Source organism: Hypanus sabinus, chromosome 22, assembly GCF_030144855.1.
Source record: "Hypanus sabinus isolate sHypSab1 chromosome 22, sHypSab1.hap1, whole genome shotgun sequence".
NCBI classification, from domain to species: Eukaryota; Metazoa; Chordata; class Chondrichthyes; order Myliobatiformes; family Dasyatidae; genus Hypanus; species Hypanus sabinus.
The window spans coordinates 22,293,406-22,318,452 of record NC_082727.1 but is presented as its reverse complement, the minus strand read 5'-3'; the positions used below and the strand labels follow the sequence as shown (position 1 = coordinate 22,318,452).

Below are 25,047 nucleotides of genomic sequence, written 5' to 3'. Positions count from 1 at the left end.
AGGTCTTTTTTTTATATACAGTAACTGGTAGGTGCTTGGAACATCAGGGGTGGTGGTAGAGGCAAAGTTCAAAATAAAATTTTTCATCAGAGTTGAGAGAAATGATTCTTAAGGAGTCCATTTAGAATGTGCTGACACAGAAAGAACGTGCAAAGCAACTTGCAGGGCAACGTATAAACCAATTTGCAAAATCAGGATGAAACAATAGCTTGCTGATTAAAGAAGCGATACAGGTAACGGGAAGACATGCTTAACGGTTGAACAATAACGGTGTTAATGCGCTGAGGCTGATAAGTGGGCCAAAGGGTAGTCACATTTGTAATTTTGTAATGAGATTAAGGAAGAATGTCTGCACCTCACATGGGTGCAACTCACAAAATCGTAAACAAGTAGGGTATAAAAAACTGTGCAAAGTGTAATTCGGCACTCAATCTAGCAGGAGCTGGTTGGGTCCGACGCTGCAGACTCGAAAAATAAAGTTTACCGTTCTGCAAATTGCTGAGACTCAGTGTGTTTCTGACAAGAGTATCTACACGTCACTACATAAACCCCCAAATTCTTCTTCCTGCGACATACTTAGCAAATCTATAGAACAGAAACTGTAAACAGAATCAATGAACAACAAACTGTTCAAATGCAAATATAAATAAATAGCAATAAATGACAAATATGAAATCACAAGATAGAGTCCTTAATGTGAGACCTCTGGTTGTGGGAACACCTGAAATAGAATGAGTGTAGTTATCTCCTTTTGTTCAAGAGCCTGTAGTAATTGTTCTTGAACCTGGTGGTGCCAGTCCTGAGGCATTTGTATCTTCTCCCCGATGGCAGCTGTGAGAAAAGAGCATGGCCTGGGTGATTAGGATCTTTGATGATGGATGCTGCTTTTCTATGGCAATGTGCCATGTAGGGGGCTTTACCCATGATGTACTGGGCTAAATCCACTACCTTTTGTATGATTTTCCACTCAAAGGCATCAATGTTCCCATACCAGGCCATAATGCAAACAGTCAGCACACTTTCCACCACACATCTATAGAAGTTTGTCAAGGTTTTTGATGACATGCTGAATCTCTGCAGACTCCTGAAGAAGTAGAGGCACTGTCGTACTTTCTTTGCACTTATATTTACATAATGGGTCCAGAACAAAACTATCTTCTGTGATAGTGACACCCAGGAATTTAATGTTACTTACTCTCTCCATCTCTGAGTACTGGTTCAGTTTCCTCTAGTTTCCCTCTCCTGAATCGACAATCAGTTACTCGGTCTTATTGACATTGAGTGAGAGGTTGTTGTTATTACAGCACTCAGTCAACTTTTCAATCTCCCTCCTGTATTTTGATTCATCACTATCTTTGAAACAGCCCACAACAGTGGTGTCATCAGCAAGATTGTATATGATGTGTACTTAGCCACACAGTCACCGTAAAGGAATAGAGCAGGGGACTAAGCACATGCCCCTGTGGTGCTCCTGTGCTGATGGAGATTACAAAGCAGATGTTTTTGCCAATCCAACTGACTGGTGTCTGCAAGTGAGGACATCTAGGACCCAATTGCACAAGAGGGTACTGAGACCCAGGTCTTGAAGTTTATTGCTCAGTCTTGATGGAGTGATGGTATTGAATGCTGAGCTGTAATCGATAAAGAGCATCCTGATCTTTGCTGTCCAGATGTTCCGGGGCAGATACATTAGGAACATTTAAGAGATAGTTAGGCCTATGGATTAAAGAAAGTAAGGGGTATATGGGAGAAAATGGTTACATTGATTTTGAAGTAGGTTGAACTGTCGAAACATCATGACCGAAGGACCGGTATGGTGCAGAAATGTTCTGTATTCACAGCTTGGTACAACTAGCCTCTTTGATTTCAGGGCTGCCACAGACCTCTATCCTATCGAGGTTTTCAAAGTCTAGTCTTTCCTAACTCTGTTTACTAGATCAGCAAGTATTGGAGTATAAAGTTGCATTGTTTGCTGTGTAACCAAAACTATGTAGTCAGCTTTGTATTTGCTATGTATGTATCCCATTTAGTAGGAGAATGAAATCTCTGTATTGTCTCTGTACTATTGAACACATCAGTAACTTAAGAATGTAGCCAAATAAGAAGATAATGGTGTGTTAATGAGAGGCTAGCTAAGAGATAACTGTGGCCAGGGATGAGGTAACATGTGGCCCAAAAAGTAGATTAGAACATGATTAAGTTAATGGGTAGAAACAATAGTGGGAAGTCGGGAGCTGATGTGCTGGTGATACGCAACTGTTGACCGATTGGATATGCTAATGCAACTAAACCAGGAGATTGCTATAAAAAATGCTATGTACAAGGATCGGTGGGCAATTGGTGACTAGCTCACTGACTGTCTCAGCTTCGATTTGCAAATTAAAGTTTAACACTTCTTGAAGAATCTTCTGCGTCTCCTAGTCGTTTGTGGGGCACAAGAAACCACGACAAAAGTTGGCGTAGTTGGCAAGATCGGACAGAGACCCACGGAAAGGAAACGGCAGATTGGGGACACTTCCTAGTCTTCTAGGGAACCCCACAGGGCTAACAGAATTAAGGGTACTCCCAAACAAAAGGTAAGCGCTTTTTGCGACAACTTGGACTAAGAATTCTGTTGGTTTTGGGGAGGTCTTGGAGTCTCAGAAGTGTGGAACCACTGCCGTAGGGTCTCTCCGGTCCAAAGAATCTGGCAAAATTGGGGGTTAACAGGAGGCTCAGAGGATTGATCAAGAACACTGCAGTGAGGGTAAGTACAAATAAGTTAATAAGAAGTTAAGTGAAGAAAAATTCCACATGGTGTTGGTAAGTCCCTGTGGATACTGCTTCGTATGAAACGAAGGTCTGAATGGGCAGGGAAAGGAAAAATAGAGAAAATCCTTGTGGATACTGCCTTAAGAGATAAGGGTCTGAACAGACAAGGTGCAAAGAGAAAGTTCTGTGGATACCGCTCTAAGTAGAGGTCTGTACAGGCAGAACAGAATAGGAAACAAGGACAGTCCAATATATAGTTTAAAACGCTGGTAGATAGACGATAGACTAGGCATAGAATTAGAGTAAGTAATATTATCCAGTAAACGAACTGTGAATCTCTGAAATACCTTAAAAAGAGAGAACAACATGACAGGTAAAGGAACGGCAGTAGAGATTCTGAGCAAAAAAATCCCAGTAAATAAATATGAGATCACAAAAGCTTCAGAAAAATGGGAAAAAAGAACCAAAAACCTGGTCACAAAATGGCCAAGAGAAGGAACGTTTGATGTAAGTTTGTGCGAAGAAATGGAGGCACTTATTAAAAATTACAAACCAAAAGATAAATCTAAGAAGAGGGCAAAAAAGAGAACGAGAAATGGAAGTGCTAAAACTCTTCAGAACGAAGGGAGAAAGGCTGAGGACAGATAGAATATTGATTACAAGCGAGGAAGACACTAAGGTGCTGGAGAAACAGCCTGTTAGAGAGAGAGAGAGAGAGAGAGAGAGAGAGAGAGAGAGGAAGGTACAGTGAGAAGCTGCCTTCAGCTCCGTATCCGGACGTGAAAGAAAGAGAAAGGCCCCTTTCCTATAATGAGGATGGAACCCCTAAGCAGTGCCCCCTGCTGATGGGAACAGTAAACATGCAGGGAGAAGTACAAGTTTGGGATAATGAGGAGGAAAAAAGACAATACGAGAAGGAAAAAGCAGCGATATGGAAGGAGATACAGGCAGAAAGGACAAAGGTGGAACAAGCAAAGAGAGAAATGAAAGAAGAGATTGAACGGATGAAATACTTGAGAGAGGAAAAGGAGTATGAGGAGTATCGGTTATACCATAGAAATCAAGAGACTAGAAAAGAAAGTGGCTCATCAGGGCAGGAAGAGCTGACGCATTCAAGAGGAAGTGGAAAAAAGATAGGAGACGAGAGTCTTGGAGAAACACGAGAGAAGGGAATCAAGCACGAGTAAGGGTCATGAGGAGTCCCTGCCACAGGTGTACAGACACGGACAGGAAGAAAGAGAAGGTGAAGCATTGGAGGAGCAAGAGTTAAGTAGAGAGAAAGAGGATGCGAGAGTTTGTGGGGAAGAGGTAGGAGGCAGAAGCCTAGAAGAGCAGAAGGAGACGGTAGGGAAGCGACTTGTGGAAGCAGAGAGAGAACTAGATAAGTTACTGAGAGGGGATTGCCAGAGGAGATGCGAAAAATACTCCAGCGGCCAACCAAGTATTGAATCAGGACAGAAAGGAAGGACTCCACCGGGAGACCGAGGGAGGAAGAGGACCCTGGAGAAATTTGTGTGGGAGGCAGTAAAGACATACCCTGAGACAGATGGGGAGTCAGGCGAGGAGGAGAGCCAGGGCAGGTGGGAAGAAGGAGGAAGAATGATGCCGTTGTTAGTTAAAAGATCAGGACAAGTGCAGTACATCCCTTGGGGATCCCAGGACCTAGAAGGGCTGAAAAACACTCTGCCCAATTAGCATGAAGGAGCAGGGAAATGGATTAGAGCCTTTGAAGAAGAAATGGCAGGACGATTATTGGCTATGGGAAATTTGAAGGCACTATTGATAAGGTTGATGGGAACCTCCAAGTTTAATGAACTAATGGAAATGGCTGGCATAGTAAACTTGAATGACCCGAGAACTGATGGAGACGGGTTTGACAGAGTGAGGCAGAGGGTATGGCAGATCCTCAGGAAGCTTTATCCACCCAAAGTGGACCCCAAAGCCTTAAAGGGGGATCCACTGGGACACACTGAAAACCCAGCAGTCTACGTAGAAAACCAGTTGAAAAGGTGGAGACTGGAGACTGAGCAAGAGGTGGAAAATAGCTTATTTATCACCACACTGTTCTGACATAGCATTTTGGATGCAATGCCTCTGCAAGTAAAATCCAAAGTGGTGGTTGGGCTGATGTCAATGACCCCACAAGAATTTAGAGACCACGTAGTCCATGCGGTTGAGAAATACCGGAAAGACAAACGGAGGTAAGAGGTGCAAAGAAAGTTAATACAAATGCAGCTCGAAGAACTCAAAAAGAAGGAAAAAGAGAAAAGCAAAAAGATGCTGCCAGCAAACACCGGTCCGAGTACAGCCATCAAACTGGATGAAGCACCACTATATGGAGGAACCGATCATACTGTAAGACAAGGGCCGGAAAACCCCATGCCAATAATCAACGTCTTTGGAGGAGCATTCCCACAAATGCCCTATCAGGAACAGACTAAATTCAAACAGCCCAGACAGGACTGTAAGTCCCAAGGAAGGGTACAGAGGAGCTATGGGCAGAGGGGACCAGTGAGGAAACAGGGGGAAAGAGAGGTAGAGAGATTGTGCAGAAAAAGGAGTTTGTGTGATGTTTGGAGAGAAGTGCTGTACTTTTATAACAAATAACACTAGTCCAGAAGGATCGTTTACTAAGGCAATGTATAAGTTGAAAAGTCTAAGAAAGGAAGTTAAATAGAATGCAGGGGTCGGACATCAGTTATTCAACTGGTTAGAAAGTAGACTTGGAGGATGGGGAGCATGGCTGACTAAAATGGCAATAACTGTCAGTATTGTATTGTTGAGCTGTGCGCTTGTGCTGTGCTGTGCTGTTTTCTTCCTTGTCTCAAGTCTCTTGTAGTGCGTGCTGCAACCAAACAATTTCCGATGCTCGTGGCAATTACTGAAACAAGCTTAGTGGAGAAAGAAGCACCGAAGATGTATTGTTACAGCCTACAACACCTGCAGGATGAACAAGAGCAAAACGACAGTGTGGGAGTAGATTGTAAGGGCTTCTGAGTTTTTTTTCCCTGTCTCAGGTACAAAGGGACAGGTTTTTGGCTCAGCGGCCCAGGGTAACAGAAAGAGAATACTTTGAGGTCTTGGCACAGAAAATTATAGTTTGACCAGAGATTTGGGAATAAGTGCTTGAGTTTATTGGGGCTTTTGTGCGCGGACTCTTAGTCTTCTTTTTCTGTGTGAAACCCTACAAGTCTCAAAGGGGATATATTGGAGTATAAAGTTGCATTGTTTGCTGTGTAACCAAAACTATGTAGTCAGCTTTGTATTTGCTTTGTATGTATCCCATTTAGTAGGAGAATGAAATCTCTGTATTGTCTCTGTACTATTGAACACATCAGTAACTTAAGAATGTAGCCAAATAAGAAGATAATGGTGTGTTAATGAGAGGCTAGCTAAGAGATAACTGTGGCCAGGGATGAGGTAACATGTGGCCCAAAAAGTAGATTAGAACATGATTAAGTTAATGGGTAGAAACAATAGTGGGAAGTCGGGAGCTGATGTGCTGGTGATACGCAACTGTTGACCGATTGGATATGCTAAAGCAACTAAACCAGGAGATTGCTATAAAAAATGCTATGTACAAGGATCGGTGGGCAATCGGTGACTAGCTCACTGACTGTCTCAGCTTTGATTTGCAAATTAAAGTTTAACACTTCTTGAAGAATCTGCGTCTCCTGGTCGTTTGTGGGGCACAAGAAACCACGACACTAGTTCACTGGTTCTCTTTAAGCAGCACCCAGTCTCGCCACTTCCAAATGCCTTCCTGAATCTTAGATAAACTGCAACCCAAAACCCCGTCAACCAAGATCCCTCTGTTCCCTGCCTGTTCATTTCCTAAATTAAAGATTGCTATATTAGCTTTTTCGACTTCCATCGGCAGTCAAGGCACTTAGGTTTTGTATATATAAAAATCTTACCTCGCATATATTTAAACTTTCCCCCTCTCACCTGAAGCCCTCTGGTTTTTGATATTTCCATTCTCGAGTTGTGAGGCATAGAATCAAGAGAATATGCTCTTGCGTCAAATATTGAAAAAAGGTTAGTGATGGGAGCATTTGTCAGGACCGAAAGGTTTTGTGTACGGACTTAGTTCAGGTGAATGCCGTTGAGCCGGTTACTGAAAAATTGACTCTCCTGTTTGCCTCAACACTGCCCGTCCGTCCATGACGGGTCCCACCACTAACTCAGCCTGTCTGAGGGCAGAAGCCCGGTCATTTCCTCTGGTGATTGGCTGGTTGTTGCGTCAGTGCGTGCGCATGGCCCGGATGTAGCGCCTTTCTCTAGCAGACCGCAGCCGCGCGAGGCCGACTGACGCCGAGGGGAGCAAGCGAGCGGCGGGAACGCAAGTAAATGGCGACGGCGGGGGAAGCAAACCGTGGCTGGAGACTGGGCTGCGCAGGGTAGGGTAGGCGGTGAAGGAACTGAACAAGTTTTATCCAGCACCTGCCCCCGCCCATACAGATGGCGGAGGGTATCGCAAGGGTTATGGGGGATTGGGGGTATTGTGGTAGCAATGCCAATAACCTCAGGGTCGGTGGTGACCTTTCCGGAAGGGTGCAGGACAGTAGGTAGGGTGGCTGAAATCAAATGGTTTGTAGCCCATCTCAATGACACCTATGTAAAGTTTCTGGGGATAAATATGCTTATAGATTGAGCTCGATTTTAGGTTTAACTTTTTTTGTGATTAACGTGTGCAGGATTATCATTGTACACAGTCGTCATTTGCAGCAGCACCTACATATTCGTGCATCTGAATGTAGAATACTTTCAGGGCATTTATTTTAAAATCTGCGTGGAGATGCAGCATACTGTGTAATTTGAGGAAATGAAGTGGAACTTGCTTCACTGTGGCTTTCTGTCTGATGGCGCCATCTCGGGGAAGACTGGCACAGATAAGAGCGGTGACAACCACTTCAGATTCTTCAGGTGATCCCATGGGTTCCATAAGACATAGGAGCAGAATAAGGCCATTTGACCCATCGAGTCTGCTCGCCATCAATCCATTTTTCCCCACTCTCCAGCCTTCTCCTGGTAACCTTTGATGCCTTGTCCAGTCAAGAACCTATCAACTTCTGCCATAAATACACCCAATGACCTGGCCTCTGTAGCTGCCTGTGGTAATAAATTCAACACTCTCCAGCTGTCTGGATCCTTAAGTTTTCTTCCACAACTGAAATTTGTGTGGGTTGGTCAGTTAAATCGAAGCTGTAAATTGTTTCCTAGTATGCAGGTGAGTGGAAGAATCCAGGGGAGAGTTCATAGAATAGGGAAAATGAGCTGCCAGGTTCTTCCCTGGTTACAAATACTTAAATTCTAGTCATGGAGGTTTTGGCAGACCAGTGGAATGGATGTTATGCCCCTCATGATCTTCTATACTTTTATCAGGTCATCCATCAATTGCCAATGTTCCAGGGAATAAAGTTCTAGTCTGCATCCTCTCCTTGTAACTCAGACCACCCCCCCCCCCCCAAATCTAGGCAACATTCTGCACGTCCTAGTTCTATAATGTTTGTATAGCATTGATTAAAACTATACACAGTATTCCCAAATTTGGCCTTGCCCTCATCTTGTATATTAGCAATTAAATTTTCCCAACGCCCATACTGCTACTGACTTTTAATAGCAGTTGAGAGTCCATCTTAAAAGTACATTACCACCACCAACTGGACCGGAATGTGGTTTAGAGAATTGGGAAACAAACCCCCTCTATTTCTTTATCAAATGAAAACTAAATTACCCCCAGAAGCCTTAGTGATTGTAAATGAAAGACAATATTGTGAATTAAATTAATCACTTCCATAACTTGTTAAAATTTTCAAATGAAAACTATCAACCCCCAAAGATAGTCGTGCAGTCTGCATTTGCTTTCTTTCAACCTTGCAAGAATGTGTTCCAACTGTTTCATCATTATGACAAAACCCACACACACACAGTGATGTTTTCTAACAAGACAATGAATAATTGGTCACAATATACCCAGTTCTATATTGACACTCCCATACTCATTGCCTTGATTGATGAAAGCCAAATGCCTTCACCACCACCTGAATCTGCTTTCAGTGAACTCTTCTTCGCATTCCAAGATCTCTCTTCCATAACACTCCCCAGGACCCTGACATTCACTGTACAAATCCTACCCTGGTTTGATAGAGTACTGCAGCATAGAAATGGGCTCTAATTTGTACCAAACTGTTATTCTGCCTAGTCCCATCCAGTTGCACTATAGCCTTCCATACTCCTCCCATCCATGTACTTATCTAAACTTCGCTTCTGCTCACACTGTCACCACCCTTCAAGTGAAAAATTTCCCCATGTTCACCTTAAACATTTCATCTCTTATCTTTAACCCACAACCTCTAGCTCTAGTCTCTTCCAACTTCAGTGGAAAAGGCTTGCTTGCATTTAACCCTCAATTTTGTATAGCACTTTTACATCTGCCTTCAATGTTATGCATTCTAGGGATAATGCCCTAAACTATTTAATCTTTCCTAATAACTCAGAACTTTGTCTCAGCAATATACATGTAAAATTTCCCTATATTCCTTCAATCTTATTGATAATTTTCCATTAGGCAGGTGCCTAATTAGACCTGCATATAATTCTCCAAAATTAGGCCTCACCAATATCTCGTACAACTTCAACATAACAAAATGCAGTACCTCATATTTAGATGTATTGAAAGCCATTTGCTCTCATGCCCAACTGATCCAAATTTTAGTATCATCTGCAAATTTGCAAACTATTCTTGTACATTCACATTCAGTGGTTTATATAAATTAAATTAACAAAGGTCCCAGCACCAACCCCTGCTGCACACTACTGGACACCAGACTGAACAAGAACCCCCAACTATCACCACCTTCTTATTAATCAATTATTAATCCAATTTACTCTCTCCTGAATCCCATGTTATTTAATTTTTGAGACCAGCATGCCATCAGGGACCTTGTAAAAGATCTTGCTAAAGTGAACATGCACTGCCCTGACTCTCACCTACTTGTAGTTACCTCCTTGAAGAACTCCAAGAAATATGATTTTCCATGCACAATCGATGCCGATTTCCCCAAATCAGACACTGTCAAAACAAATGTCAATAAATTAAGTCCTTGTAATTTAAGGAGAATCAATAGAAGTTTATACAATAATGAGAGGCATAATTAGGGTAGGCAGTCAGAATTTTTTTTTCAGGGTGGAATTGTCCAATACTAGAGATGATAGTGCATTTATGTTGAGAATGGGAAAGTTTAAGGGAGATGCAGGTTTTTATTTTATAGAGTAGGTGCTGGAATGGGTTGCTGGGTAATGTTGGGAGCAAATACAATTTTGTTCAAGAGGTTTTTAGATAAAAATACTTAATTATGCAGGAAATGGGGAAATAGATCATGTGTAGACAGGAGAGATTTAGCTGAATTTTGTAAACTAAATTTACAAAATTTGCTCTGGATATCATGGGCCAAAAGACCTTTCTGCATGGTACTGTTCTATGTTGTAACTCATAGAGCAGCAGCAATCCCAAGGCATGTTGTTGATCTGGCAGAAGTCATCTGTGTGGGTCTTTGCTTGCTGTTTAACTAGAGAGAATTTGCACTTGAGGGAACTGTAATTAATCTTTGGTGTTGTCTATTGCAGCTGGCAGTGCATTTATTTCAATCGGGATCTGAATCCCAATCCTTTTTATGTACTTCAATTAATTGCCCGTAACAAATGGACTTTGACTATTAATTCCATTTCCTAATACAAGCCTTTGATGCTGGTTATACAATAATGTTATTGCGACATCATATTTGACAACCCGGTGCTTTTGCAATTCCTGATTATAGATTGATGGAATGTTTGCAACATCATAGGTTTGCAACATCATTTGGCCTGTCATATCCGTGTTCTAGTTCCACCTACCAGTCCTTTCTCTGAACCATTTGTAAGATTTTCCTCCTTATACATTTATTCAGTTTCCTCTTGAAGACTATCCTTTACCTCATTTGCAGACATTGCAGAACAGAGTTCAATGAGTTGCTGTATAAAATGTGTCTTTTCAGTTGCTCTTAATTCCTTTTCCTTTTATTTGTACTTCTACCCTTGACTGCCCTCCTAAAGTTTGCCCAACACATCTGCTTTGATAGTTAAAATCTTTTTCCCATGATAAGGGCATCCAAAACCAGAGGCCATAGGTTTAAGGCAAGAATAAAAAGTATTAAAGGGGATCTGAAAGGTGTGTTTATTAAAACAGAGATTTGTTTATATTTGTAATGTGTTAGAATCAGACACTACCATATCTATGTGTAAGAGGCATTTCGACCGTTACTTAAATAGGCTGGCAGACATCTGCCCTAATGTAGACAAATGAGATTAGTATTGATGGATGTACAGGTCAGCATGGTCATGGTGTTCTGAAGGCCCTTTTTCTCTCCTGTGCGAGTATTAGCATCCCATTTTGCGTTGCCTTTCTGTTTCATCATTTGGGTTTGGTTATTTAGCCCCTGATGGAAATATGCCTCAACTGTAACTGAACTAGCACTTTCTCAAAGAAGTTTTGCCTGTTGATACTTGCTTCCAAATTACTTGGGTCAGATCAGTTCTCATCCTGTTAATATTTGGATTTGTTCTAATTACATAATTTTACTTTGGATTGCTTTTTAATGGTCTTGCGTTATTAGAATCAGTTTAATATCACTGGCATATGTTGTGAAGTTTGTTTTGTGGCAGCAGCACATTGCAATGCATAATAAAAAATCTATAAATTGCAGTACGAAATATATGTATGTATAAGCAAACATCTATATGTACGTGTATACACATGCACGCTCTATGTATGTGCATGAAGATATATATATATAAATTAAATAAGGGGTGCAAAAACCAGAAAAAATGTGAGGTAGTGTACATGGATTCATTGTCTACTTAGAAATCTGATGGAGGTAGGGAAGAAGCTGCAGCTAAAATGTTGAGTGTGCGTCTTTAGGCTTCTATACCTCCTCCTTGATGGTAGGAATGAGAAGAGGGCATGTCTTGGGTGATGAGAGTCTTTAATGGTAGATTCTGCCTTTTTGAGGCATTGCCTTTTGACAAGGTCCTTGATACTGGGGAGGCAAGGGTCCTTGATGGAGCTGGCTAAGTTTACAAATTTCTGGATTGTGTGCAGTGACCCCTCCATACCAGGCGCTGATGTAATCAGTTAGAATGCTCTCTGGGACTTCCGGTAAGATGGTGATTGTTTAGTCGCTTCAAACTTTTGCTCTGTTATACTTCCTATTTTCGCACTATGTGTCTCCCTTTTTAAACCTTAGTTCGTTATTTTATTTGCTTTCTTTTATCTGCCTGAGAATACGTCTATCTTATAATGACGACAAAAAGTACTAAACTCGGGAAAAAAGAAACTTCCACGGCTGGCTCTGTTGGCTGAGATTCTGTCTATCCTGGAACAGCATTGACAAGACACTCTAACGGATATCAAGACTGAATTTAGAGCTTCTATCCGTGAGCTGGAATCAAATTTGGATCAGATTAATGCCAGAGTGGATGACCATGCTGAACATCTATCTCGCATTGACCTAACCCAGGGGTCAGCAACCTTTACCACTGAAAGAGCCACTTGGACCCGTTTCCCACAGAAAAGAAAACACTGGGAGCCGCAAAACCCGTTTGACATTTAAAATGAAATAACACTGCATACAACGTTTTGTTTTGCCTTTATGCTATGTATAAACAAACTATAATGTGTTGCATTTATGAAATTGATGAACTCCTGCAGAGAAAACGAAATTACATTTCTGCATGCAACAAAAACATTTTGACCTCCGAAAAAAAAGACGTTGGGTTGAAGGTTACTTTTAAGTAAAATACTCAACGTCTATTTGAGTCCTTCTTGTATTTATGAAAAACGCCAAACTTAAATTTGCCGCCAGCAGCAAACCAAAAATAACGTCAGCCAGCTGTCAACCTGAAAAATAAAAGGACTATTTCACTGAACAATGAAAACATATGAATATACGTAAAATAATAGGCAATTAAAATATTTATCATACTTGGTCAGGTTGACTCACACCTGACAATGCAGTCGTATTCAGTAGGGATGGATCGATGCTTAGGGGAGTGACGGGGAAGGATAATGTGTTTTTTTTCCTCTCTGAACTCGCAGAAGCGTTTCCCAAACGATGTTTGCATTGCGATGATTGCAGAATGTAAATACTCCGAATTTATCATGTCGTGACCTTTTTTGAACTCTCTCAAATTGGGGAAGTGAGACAATGTGCCTTTCTGTAAATCTCTGGCAAGCACTGTCAACTTGCGCTTGAATGCCAAAACATCCTCCAACATGTGCAGGGCTGTACGTCCTTACCCCTGAAGAGCTGTGTTCAGCGTGTTCAGGTGCGCTGTCATGTCTACCATGAAGTGTAGCTTTTCCAGCCACTCTGGCTGTTCCAGCTCAGGAAAGGTGAGCCCTTTGCTGCCCAGGAAAGTTTTCACTTCTTCCAGACACGCGACAAAGCGTTTCAGCACCTCCCCTCTGGACAGCCAGCGATAAAAACACGTTGTAGCGGTGTGCTACACGCAGTCAGTAAACTGCAGTCAAAGATAGCTTTATTTGAACTAAACAGCCTTGCTTTTAAGCCTCCCTCAACCCGCCCCCCCATGGGCGCGGATGCTGCAAAAGACACGTACTCACAAACCCCCGTAGGCTATCTCCCTTAGCCTGAACGCTGGCTAATTGTGAGCCGGTTCGGATGTGTCAGGAAATGGGTCGCCACAAAGTCTTATTTAGATTGTACAAGATCACCATAATCTTCAAATTTAGATTTACATTTCAAAAACTAACAAACTAACATAAAATACATTTTAATTAAATACTGACCATGTAGCGGTGTGCTACACGCAGCGCTAAAATTACGACACGGAGTCGGTAACTGCAGTCGAAGGAAAAAACTTTATTCGAAATCTTCAGCCTCACTTTTAAGCCTCCCTCAACCTGCCCCCCATGGCGCAGAGGCTCCAAAGCTCTGTGCTCGCAAACCCCCGTAGGCTATCTAATTGTGAGTCGGTTCGGATGTGCCAGGAAATGGGTCGCCACAACCAATTATTTCCCAAAGCAACAGGGAGCCGCAGCACAGACGTGAAAGAGCCACATGCGGCTCCGGAGCCGCGGGTTGCCGACCCCCGACCTAACCTCTGAAGATTTAGAATGCCATGTTCAACATCTGGAAACTCTCTGCTCCAACCTAATGGTAAAAAACAGTAAACTTACTTCCAAAATGGCGGATCTCGAAAATCGGAGCAGACGCTGCAATCTGCGAATTCTCGGTTTGCCAGAGGCCACCAAAAAGGGTTCTTCTGTTGAATTTTTTTCTTCTTTTCTCTGTGAGATTTTCGGGAAAGAATTTCTCCCGACTACACCTGAGCTAGAAAGGGCTCACAGGATTTATGTTCCTCGCGTCATTTTGGGTTCTAGACCACGGCCAATTATTTTATGTTTTCATCGATATCATGTGAAAAACCGTTTGATTATGGAGGCACGCCATAGAGGTACTTTGACTTTTCAAAACACAACTATTTGTTTCGTGGAAGATTATGCTCCCCAGGTTCTGAAGATGAGTGCTGAGTTCAAAGGCGTAATGAAAGTGCTTTTTGATCATGGATTCAAATCTTCTCTTCGTAACCCAGCCGATCTTCGAATTACGTTTACTACTGGAGAATATAAGTGATTTAAGTCAGTGAAGGAGACTGAGTTGTTTCTTGGAAATCTTCCAGCCATCTTGGCTTCTTCGGACCCGGTTTGATTTTATAAAATGGCTGATAAGTACTTCTTGAATTAAAGTTTTTTTTTGCGAACTCAGATTCTACTTGAATAATTCAGATTCTAAGGGTTCTAGTTAGTCTCTCCCTGGATTTGGCGCGATTTTCTTAAATAGATGATTTAAATTTAATGTTTCCCTGCGGACTTCAGACTTTACTTGTGTTACGTATCCCGTAATTGGATCACTTACCAGCAAAGATAGAGAGGTCCGTTGAAGTCTGATGTCACTATTTTCAAACGTTTTTATTTATAAAGGGGCACAAAAGTAAGGTTAATACAAACATTCAGATAATGCACGTCGTCAATACTCAATCTAAAGCGCGGGTATAGTAATAATCATCATTAAGAAATGAGCTCTACTGTTGTCTAGGGGATGATATATTGTCCGTTGGAAATATAAAAGTCACTCAGAAGTCTGCAGGCTTCAGCCTTTTGGGAATCGCTGGGTTTCACGTGTTGCGACAGAGAGAGAGAGAGATTGGTGAGAAAAGGAAAAACTTGCCGGGTCTTTATGAAGCATCCGTTGAATCAGGGGAGCGGGCTCCCCCCCCCCCAGATGTTAGTTAAAAGCGGTTTTCCGTGATTCCAGCCACAGATTCCAATCCCGGAATCTAACGCACGTGGCTTCCTTCAAGATGGCTTCCCACTACGATGGGATCACTCTCGTGTCTTCTTGGTGCGTCTGAAGGGGCTCCCCCCCCCCCCGACCCTCCTTTATACTTCCTCAAGGGGTCACAGGTGTCAATCAGATTGGGATGATGCAATCTCTCTCTCAACCAGCCCACTTTGCCCGAGGGCTTTACACGTGGTCTCCATGAGACAATAGTCAATGTCGCCTTATTTTGCATCCCGGTGGAACACGGTACTCTGCAAGTCTCTCTCTCTCCCACTTCCTGTGTCTATTCAGCATGTCTCTCTCTCTCTCTCCCACTTCCTGGGTCTATTGACCCCACCCCCCCCCACCTCAACTAGTGCTCTTGCGATTCTCACAAAGGAGGGGGCTGGGATCATAACACTTGTGTAATTCTACTTCTGAATAACTTTAACTATAGAGAACTACAATTGGTCTTAATTTGTTTTGGAGGCTTAGAGTTTATTATTGAAGGCCTCCCTGTTGATTTATGGTATAAGATCTGCTTTTTTTTTAAATGGCTGATATGTATTCTCTTTAAATTTATAATTTCCCCTTTTCCCTCCCCCTTTTATTTTTTTCTTTAAATTTTTCATAGTTTCTCGCGGGTAGGTTAGTTTTTTTTTGACTTTTTTGGTATTAAGTTTTATACCTTTTCTGACGAAGTTGTTCCTATTTGTAATTTTGCTCTCTAGTGCATAAATTAGCTTGTATTTGCTATATTATCTATATGGAGCCTATGTCAATGATACGGAACTGGAAGTTATTTTTGGGGTAACATTTTTTTTGTAGAGCTAGTTGCTTTTCTGGGCAGCCATCTAGTTTTGGGTTGCAAGGGTGGGGTGGGTTCTCAAGTTCCAACACTATTTACTGTTTTTTCTGTTTTCCCTTGTTATTCAGGACATTTTTCTGCCCTGATTTTACTGATTTATGTTTATATCTTTGCTCCCAGACTGTTATTGCAATGTTTGATTTTATATATGCTTACTACCTTTTATGTACTAACAATTGATAATGGTTAATACACTTAAATTTGTGAGCTGGAATGTAAAGGGTTGAATCATCCTGTTAAAAGAAGGAAGGTCTTCTCCCATATTAAGCAACTCAAAGCTGACATTGCTTTCCTTCAAGAAACTCATATTCGTAGTTTTGATAATTCTCGGCTTTTGTCAAAGTGGGTGGGTCAGCATTTTCATTCATCCTTCCTGGCCAAAGCTAGGGGGGGGCGTTTCCATCCTTATTAATTCAAATATTCCTTTTGAACATAATAAGATATCTGACACAAATGGCTGTTTTATTATCATTTCTGGTAAATTATATAATACTAAAGTTGTACTAGCAAACCTGTATGCACCCAATTTTGACGATGTTAATTTTTTTGAACTTTTTTTTCTCCTCACTACCATATTTAAATTCATATTCTCTTACACTGGCGACTTTAATTGCTGGTTAGATCCCAATTTGGATCGATCATCCCCTGTTACTAGATCACCTACTAAATCTGCTTTAGCTATTCACTCTTTTCTTTCTAATTATGGTATCTCTGATATATGGTGTTTTCCTTCATCCTACTGAGAGAGATTATTCCTTTTTTTCCACATGTTCACCATACCTTTACTAGAATTGACTATTTTTTAATTGGTAATCAACTTATTTCATTTGTCCATTCTTGTGACTATCAGAGTATACTGATTTCTGATCATGCTCCAATTACTTTGTCTCTAAATTTTCCTGGTCTCCCTCAGAGGAATAAACATTGGCGTTTTAACCTGACTTTATTATCGGACGATGATTTTCTAAAATTTATTAAGGATCAGGTAACTTTTTTTTAAAACACTAATATATCATCTGAAATGTCATCCCAGATTGGGATGCCATGAAAGCATATTTGAGGGGTCAAATAATGTCATATACAGCAAATCTTAATAGAGAGTCCTGTATAGATCGATTAGACCTAATTAATCAGATTTATGAATTAGATCAATTGTATGCTCAAACTAATAACCCTGAATTATATAAGAAGCGTGTAGAACTTCAAAATAAATTTGACCTTCTTTCTACTCAACCTGTTGAACGTCAACTTCTTGAAAGTAAGAGTCGCTTTTATATTCACGGTGACAAATCTGGTAAATATCTAGTTAATCAGTTGAGGCGTTCTAAAGCTAAACAACATATCACAAAGATCCGGAAGGAGAACGGGGATATTACATCGGATCACTCAGAAATCAATGACGTACATAAAAATTTTTACTCTCAGCTTTATTCCTCTGAATCTCTGAATGAGAGTATTTCTGTTCATCTTTTCTTAAATACTGAATATTCCTTCGCTTTCATCTGATTTTAAAGCTAAACTTAATGAGCCTATATCATCAGAAGAAATATCTTTTGCAATTTCTGCACTGTCTTCAGGTAAATCTCCTGGACCTGATGGGTTCCCTGTAGAATTTTATAAATCATTCTCTTCACTCTTTTCTCCTCAGTTACTCTCAGTACTATCTGACTCGTTTAACTATGGTAAGTTGCCACCCTCATTTAATGAGGCATGTATTATTCTTTTATTTAAAAAGGGTAAAGACCCAACAGAGCGTTCCTCGTACAGGCCGATCTCTTTGCTTAATGTTGATGTTAAAATCTTGGCCAAAGTCTTGGCTCATAGATTAGAAATTGTTATACCCTCTATTGATGATTAAACTTATTTTATTAAAAACTCTTCCTTTTTTAAACATACGGCATTTATTTAATATTTTATATTCACCTTCAACTGGGATTCCTGAATGCGTTATTTCTCTCGATGCGGAGAAAGCATTTGATCGTATAGACTGGAACTACCTCTGCGGTTTTAGAAAAATTTGACTTCGGTCAAAGTTTTATCTCTTGGATCAAATTGCTGTATCTGTCCTGCCACCTCTGTTTTGACTAATCCTCAGCAATCCCAGTTATTTAACCAAAAACATGGCACCCATCAAGGATGCCCTTTAAGTCCCTTTCTTTTTGATTTGGCTGTAGAAGCTCTGGCGAAAGCATTCCGAAGCTGTCCTGAATTGACTGGGACTTGGAGGGGAAGTGTTGAGCATAAAGTTTCTCTTTATGCTGGTGATCTATTACTTTTTCTTTCAAATCCGTCCACATCCTTACCTCCAATGTTTTCACTTCTTGATCAATTTAGCCAGTTTTCTGGCTATAAACTTAATTTACATAAGAGTGAACTTTTCCCAATTAATAAAGAAGCATAAGTATTAGCATTCCGTGACCTCCCCTTTAAAATAGTTCATAATCAATTTACTTACCTTGGTATTACAGTTACAAGGAAGTTTAAAGATCTTTTTTGTGAAAATTTTGCCAATGTTTTATACACTACAAAACAGTCTGTCATAATGGTCACCTCTATCTATGTCCTTGGTAGGTTGTATTAATGTTGTTAAAATGTACATTCTCCCTAAATTTTTATATTTATTTCAATCTATCCCAATTTTTATTTCTAAAACCTTTTTTGATTCCTTAGACTATTATTTTGTCCTATCTATGGAAGAATAAGCATTCTAGAATTAATAAAGTTTATCTTTAAAAATCTAAAAAAGAGGGTGGCATGGCCTTACCTAATTTTCGTTTATACTACTGGGCAGCTAACATTCGTTGCACTATCTTTTGGTCTTTTTTTCATAGCCAATCTGAGTGCCCTAGTTGGGTAGCAATGGAGATGAATTCCACTAAAGATCTATCTATTTCTGCACTTCTTGGTTCTGCACTCCCTAGTAGTTTGTCTAGACTAATTGTTAATCCTCTTGTTAAACATACTTTGCGAATATGGGCCCAGTTTAGGAAATTTTATGGTTTTTATGGTTTTTCCCTTTCCAGTCCTATCTTACATAATAATCTTTTTTTTTTACCTACTATGTATGATTCAACATTCTATGATTGGTATAGGAAGGGCATTAGACATTTTGAAGATCTTTTTATCGATAATCACTTCGCATCCTTTCAACAGCTCTCTGCTAAGTTCAATCTGCCTAATGCCCATTTCTTTAGATATCTCCGAATCTGACACTTTATCAATCCTTTAATTCCCAACTTCCCTGAAATGCCCGAGAAAAATGCTATGGGTTTATTTCTTTCTATTAATCCACTGGGTAAAGGCTTAATATCATTTATCCGTGATAAATTAGTATCCTTACAGCGTGTCCCTGTGGATAAAATTAGAATGGCTTGGGAGCATGACTTAAATATCCCTTTATCTGATGACATTTGGGACTCGATTCTCAAATCGGTTAATTCAACCTCTCTTTGTCCTCGCCATTGCCTTTTACAGTTTAAGATTGTTCATAGAGCACATATGTCCAAGTCTAAATTATCTTGATTTTACCCTAATATTAGTCCTCTTTGTGATAAATGCAAAAGTGGCGAGGCTTCTCTTATTCATATGTACTGGACCTGTCCTAGCTTAGAGAAATTTTGGAAAGATAAATTTTATAACTTTATCCTGTATTCTGAATCACCACTTAGAACCTAACCCTTTAATTGGTCTGTTTGGTTTCTTGGGTGAGACAGATATACGCTTGAGTTCGATTAAGTGTTGAATATTGTCTTTTGCTTCTCTCCTGGCTAGACATCTAATCCTCTTTAGATGGAGAGATGTTGCCCCGCCCACGCATGCTCAATGGCTTAACGATATCATGTCCTGTTTAGACCTTGAAAAAATCCATTATTCAATTCTTAATTGGGATATAAAGTTTCATAAGGTCAGGGGACCTTTTGAGTATTTTCATAATTTTCCTCTTAAGTTTTTTTTTCAGTCCCTTTCAGCTCTTTTTTTTAGTAGTAGGCATTATTATCTTCTGTTTTCAAGTGTATTTACAGTTTTGGGGGTTTGAATGTTCTGATTTATATTTTCTACATTTTGTTTTGGTTGGTCTGGAGTTTTTGTTGGGCTTGGGGAGGATACTAACTTTACATGACTTCAATTTGGGTGCTTTCTCAATTATCTTATTTTGTATTATATTACTATTGTATGTTTATCTTACACTGTACTAATTTTCTACTTTGTTTTGGGTTTTTTAAATTTGTAGTGTTGTAGAAAATGCATTAAAAAAATTAATAAAAAAAAGAATGCTCTCCATAGTACATCTGTAGAAATTTGAGTGTGTCTTGGGTGACATACGTATTTGTATGTTACCATAAAGTAGTAATCTAAAGAATTTACATTAGCTCGGTAAACAACATTTGGCACTAAGCCATGTACTAAAGATACAACGTTTTGTCAGTTCTTTAGAACTCGATTAAATGAGGACCGAATCATTGATTAGGGCAGTGAAAGTAGGATAAAGCAATAGTCTGGCAAAGAACATAAAAGCATAGGGGAAATTGTGTAAAACTAACATGGTTCCTTGTTACTGAAGTAATTATGCCAAGTTGCAAGGACAGAGAAATTAATATTTTTATATTGGTCTTCATAGAAGAAGCACAAAAACCTTGAAATACTCAAGAACTACAGGTTCAAAGTGAATGACAAACTCAAAGAAATTAGTGTTATTAGAAAAGTTAGTACTGGAGAAATTAATGGGACTCAGAGACGATACCTAACCAGACCTCATGATCTGTATTATAAGGTTTTAAATAAATGGCTGGTAGAAATAGTGAATCCACTAGGGTAGATGGTTAAAATCTTTTTCCCCGTGGAAGGTTTAACGTGAGACAAAGTAGGTTTTAGGAGAAAATTTTATTTTATATGATATGTTTGATATCTGGAAGGTTCTGCTAGAGGAAGTGGTGTAATTAGATATTATCAGCACATTAAAGTGGCAACTTGACCAACACTTAAATGGGTAATGCATTGAAGGATATAGATAAAATGCAGGTGAATACGATTGAAATAAATGGGCTGAAAGTTTAACATGGAAGTTGTGCGCTGAAAGATCTGTTTCTGTGTTCTACTTCTTCTGACTCCCATCACCACAAGCCAGTCATTGAACAATTTACTTCAATCCATGTAATATCAAGGAATGCTGAGGCATTGGTTACAATGATGACTTTGAGTCTATAAGGTGTTCTAGCTGCAGAACTGAAGCCCGCACTCCAAAACTATCATTGTTTTCGTCAAGCTGTTCCTGTATAATTAGAAAACTGGTATCTATCCAACTATGAGCAAAATTGCTTCAGTATCCAGCATTAATTTAAATAAGAGGACATATCTAATTGATCATATTACTGCTCACTCACTTTCTTCTCAACCAGAAAAGTGATGAAAGGTGATGTTGACAGTGCAATCAAGTAGATGGTTCTTATTCATTATTTATAAAATCCATTGCAGTTCTTCACCGAAGTGCCTTCCCAACCCATGACCTCAACATCCAGAAGGACTAAGGCTTCACCCAAAGCCATGTTGGATTTCAGAGGTGAGATGAAAGTGACTGCATTTGATATCTAAGCAGAACTTGTTTGAATGAGCCTTCAAAGAGACTCAGTAAAGGTCAGCACAATGGGGAAAATACTAATGGTTGGAGTTGTTATTCCAGCCCCAGAATTATACTGCAGAGGCTTTGTGGGGCTATGCCGACTGTACTGTTGTGTTTTATCTGTGATCTTCTTGGCATCCTAAAGGCCAGCTTTGGAGATGTTTGCTGATGATTTCAAAAAGTTAATTTCCGCTTGCAACTCCTTAGCAAATGGAATAGTTTTTTTTATTTCTGTGTGTAATGTGACCTAGACAGTATTCAGGCATAAACTAATAATTGGCAGTTATCATTTCCATTGGTGCTACAATACTGAGAGTCAACCCATGTGCCGCAGCATCTATTGGCATTACTATTGTCAGATTCTTTTCTGTCAATATCTGGTGGGGGGGGGGGGGGGGATCATCGTTGACTAGCTACATAAATACTATGGCTACAAGAACAGTTCAGGAGCTGGATATCCTGTTGAGAGTGACTTGTACCCAAGCGTCTTGAAGCCATTATTTACACAGTAGAGAAGAGTTGTGGAATATTCTCAGTATGAATGCAGTTCCAACACCTATCAAGAATTTCAGTACCATCCAGAACAAAGCAATATGCATGTTTGTACCCATCAATCACATCGAACACTTATTCTGGCATCAGAACTTGTGCATGTCTATCGGCTGCAGAGTACATCATTTTTAAAATGCAGTACTGTTATTCATCAAGAATCCTCTGAAACATTTCCCAAGACCATGACGTTTACCATCAAATAGGTTATAAGTGCCAGGCACACACAAATCCTACCTAAACATCCCCCTTCGAATAGTATACCGCAGAAGTTTATTGCTGTTCTTTCTTTGCTGTATTTAAATCCTGGAATTCCTTTCTTAAAAGTACTGTTGATATCTTTACCATAAGGATATCGGAAGTTCAAGGTTGGAGCAAACCAACATCTTTAAAGGATAGGCAAGAAATGCTGGCCTTGTCCTTGATCTTGGAAAATGAATAAATAAATAAGATTCTCAATGTGTTAAAATTAGGTCAGAAATATGAAGAAACAATGGTGACATTTTGTATGGTATCTATCAAATAAATTTTGCTTAACCAGCATTGTTTATAAGGAGTTTGTATGTTCTCCCTGTGACCGCTTGGGTTTCCTCCACAGTCCAAGGATGTACCAGTTAGTGGGCTAATTGGTCATTATAAATTGTCATGTGATTAGACTATTGTTAAATAGGTGGTTTGTTGGGCCGTATGGCTCATTGAGCCAGATGGGTTTGTTCTGTGCTGTACCTCTAAATAAACTAAAACTTCTTTTCTCGTTTTGCACTGCAGTTTAAATGTCTGAAACACGAGTCATGACAACTGAATCATCCATTCCTGGCAAAACCAAGACTCACGTTCCTGCTCATCAAAACTATTTCTGGCTCCGCTCTTTCATAGCAGGAGGTAACTATAATTCTGAATAAATGGTTTATGGTTTTTGAAGTATTTTAGTAATAGAAGTCACCATTGACCTACTCCAGCAAAATATTCACTCATCATCGCTCTATTTCCTTTCAAATCTTCACAACAAAAATCATTTGACATTGTTCCTTAAAACAATGTCTATAAGGTTTTGGAAGACAAATTTCCCTTCACTGTTGCAATTCATGTGGGAAGAAAAAATTCTTTTTGATTCTCATTTTTGGATTATTCCATTGAAAGAGATGACTATATTTAAAATATTGAAGGAATTCAATAGGATAAATGCCTTTCAACATTGCAATCCCAATATCCTGGTCACTCTCAACCCTGATAAGGTAAGTTAACATAATTTGAGGAAGGTTCAAACTGTTCTCCTTGAGCAGTGTCAGAAGTGAAATGCTTTTCCAGATTGAATGTGGCGGTAGTAATATATTTTGATTATAGTGGCTTTCTTTTGACACATGCCAAAACTCTCAATTATATTTTTATTAATATTTAGTTATTTGTACCCTTGGCATCCAGATCTCTTTAGTCCTCCATTGATGTTCTTAATATTAACTGTCCAAACTTCTCTTAAATGACCTTGCATATACCACTATTGCTGCTAGCTTGTTCCACACTCTCACAGCCCTCTAAGTGATGAAGTGTCCCCTTGTGTTCCCCTTAATCTTTTTACCTTTCACCTTTAACCCATGACCTCTGGTTATAGTGCGACCCAACCGCTGTGGAAAAAGCTTGCTTGCATTTACCCTATCTATACCCCTCATAACTTTGTATACCTCTCTCAAATCTCCTCAATGTTCTACATTCCATGGAATAAAGTCTTAACCTATTCAGTCTTTCTGTACAGCTTAGGTCTTACAGACCGGCAATATCCTCGTAAATTTTCTCTGTACTCTTTCAATCTTATTTACATCCTTCCTGTGGATATGTGACCAAAGCTGCACACAATGCTCCAAATTATGCCTCACCAATGTCTTATACAACTTCAACATAACATCCCATCTTCATCTTCATAAATACTTTGATTTATGAAGGCCAATGTGCCAGAAGCACTCTTTATGAACCTATCTATCTGTGACACCACTTTCAATAAATTATGGACCTGTATTCCCAGATCCCTCTGTTCTGTCACACTTCTCAATGCCCTATTGTTCACTTGTTTGCATTTTTTGGCAGTGGGGTGGAAATACCCTTTCCAGTTGCTGCCTGTGAATCCTTTGAGTTCTAAGCAATTGCACTGATATACCTCTATCTCCGTGAATTGTTTATTTCTCATTAAATGATATCACCCGATGGGACTGTCTGCTTCCATGTGTGTTATGATCATATCCTGTTCTGCCTTGCCTCTTGACCAGGTCTCTAAGTTGTCTTATTGATTTCCCAAGTTTATTGATTTGGGCCATGGGGGAAATTTGCTGCTACTTTGCATTTTGGGCATTGAGACTTGGTGGACTGGAAGGTCCTGTTCTGCGCTGTATCTCAAAAAACAAAACTTAGCTAGTGGGCCTTTAACCCACACACCTGAACTAGGCATTGGTTAGTTTCAGCACTGTTGTCAACAAACCTGTTATGTGCATGTTTCATATACCTTTGCAAATTGTATGTGGATATTTAATATTTTTGTTTTGCATAGGTGTTGCAGGATGCTGTGCAAAGTCAACAATCGCCCCATTGGACAGAGTGAAGATTTTACTACAGGCGCACAATCCTCACTATAATCACCTTGGTAATTAATTTTAAAAATGCGTTCCATCTGCTTGTTAGAATGTGTAATACTGCAATTTGGAGTAATATCACTTAGATGCTACTGATGTTTGAGTTGAGTTTAAAAATTGTGAAGATGTAGTGTGCTTTACATTCTGGTGGATCTTCTCTAAATGGGCACTTGCAACTTTGATACTAGAAGGCAAGTATCAGGCAACTATGAGCTCTTCACCTGGGGAAGATCCTAATCTATTATCATCATCATTATGTGC

General features: G+C 39.9%; 2 protein-coding genes across 7 annotated transcripts in view; one reads left to right on the top strand and one right to left on the bottom strand.

Moving 5' to 3' along the window:
* eif4e1c (eukaryotic translation initiation factor 4E family member 1c) overlaps positions 1 to 6,900 on the bottom strand; it is a 76,289-nt gene extending 69,389 nt beyond the window's left edge. Inside the window, exon 1 of the mRNA XM_059947284.1 lies at positions 6,700 to 6,900. Within this exon, the coding sequence (XP_059803267.1) occupies positions 6,700 to 6,747 (48 nt within the window). The 5' untranslated portion in view covers positions 6,748 to 6,900. The remainder of the gene's footprint in view (positions 1 to 6,699) is intronic.
* A 94-nt stretch (positions 6,901 to 6,994) lies between these two features.
* The window catches only part of slc25a16 (solute carrier family 25 member 16), a 64,888-nt gene continuing 46,835 nt past the window's right edge, over positions 6,995 to 25,047 (top strand). For 4 of the 6 annotated variants that reach the window (XM_059947275.1, XM_059947279.1, XM_059947278.1 and 1 more), the window contains exons 1-4: positions 6,995 to 7,097; positions 21,475 to 21,559; positions 22,937 to 23,050; positions 24,705 to 24,797. In XM_059947275.1, coding sequence (XP_059803258.1) covers positions 22,942 to 23,050; positions 24,705 to 24,797 — 202 coding nt within the window. In that variant the 5' untranslated portion in view covers positions 6,995 to 7,097; positions 21,475 to 21,559; positions 22,937 to 22,941. Of the gene's footprint in view, positions 7,157 to 21,474; positions 21,560 to 22,936; positions 23,051 to 24,704; positions 24,798 to 25,047 lie in introns of all 6 variants that reach the window. The other 2 variants (XM_059947276.1, XM_059947277.1) reach the window with 2 other exon arrangements.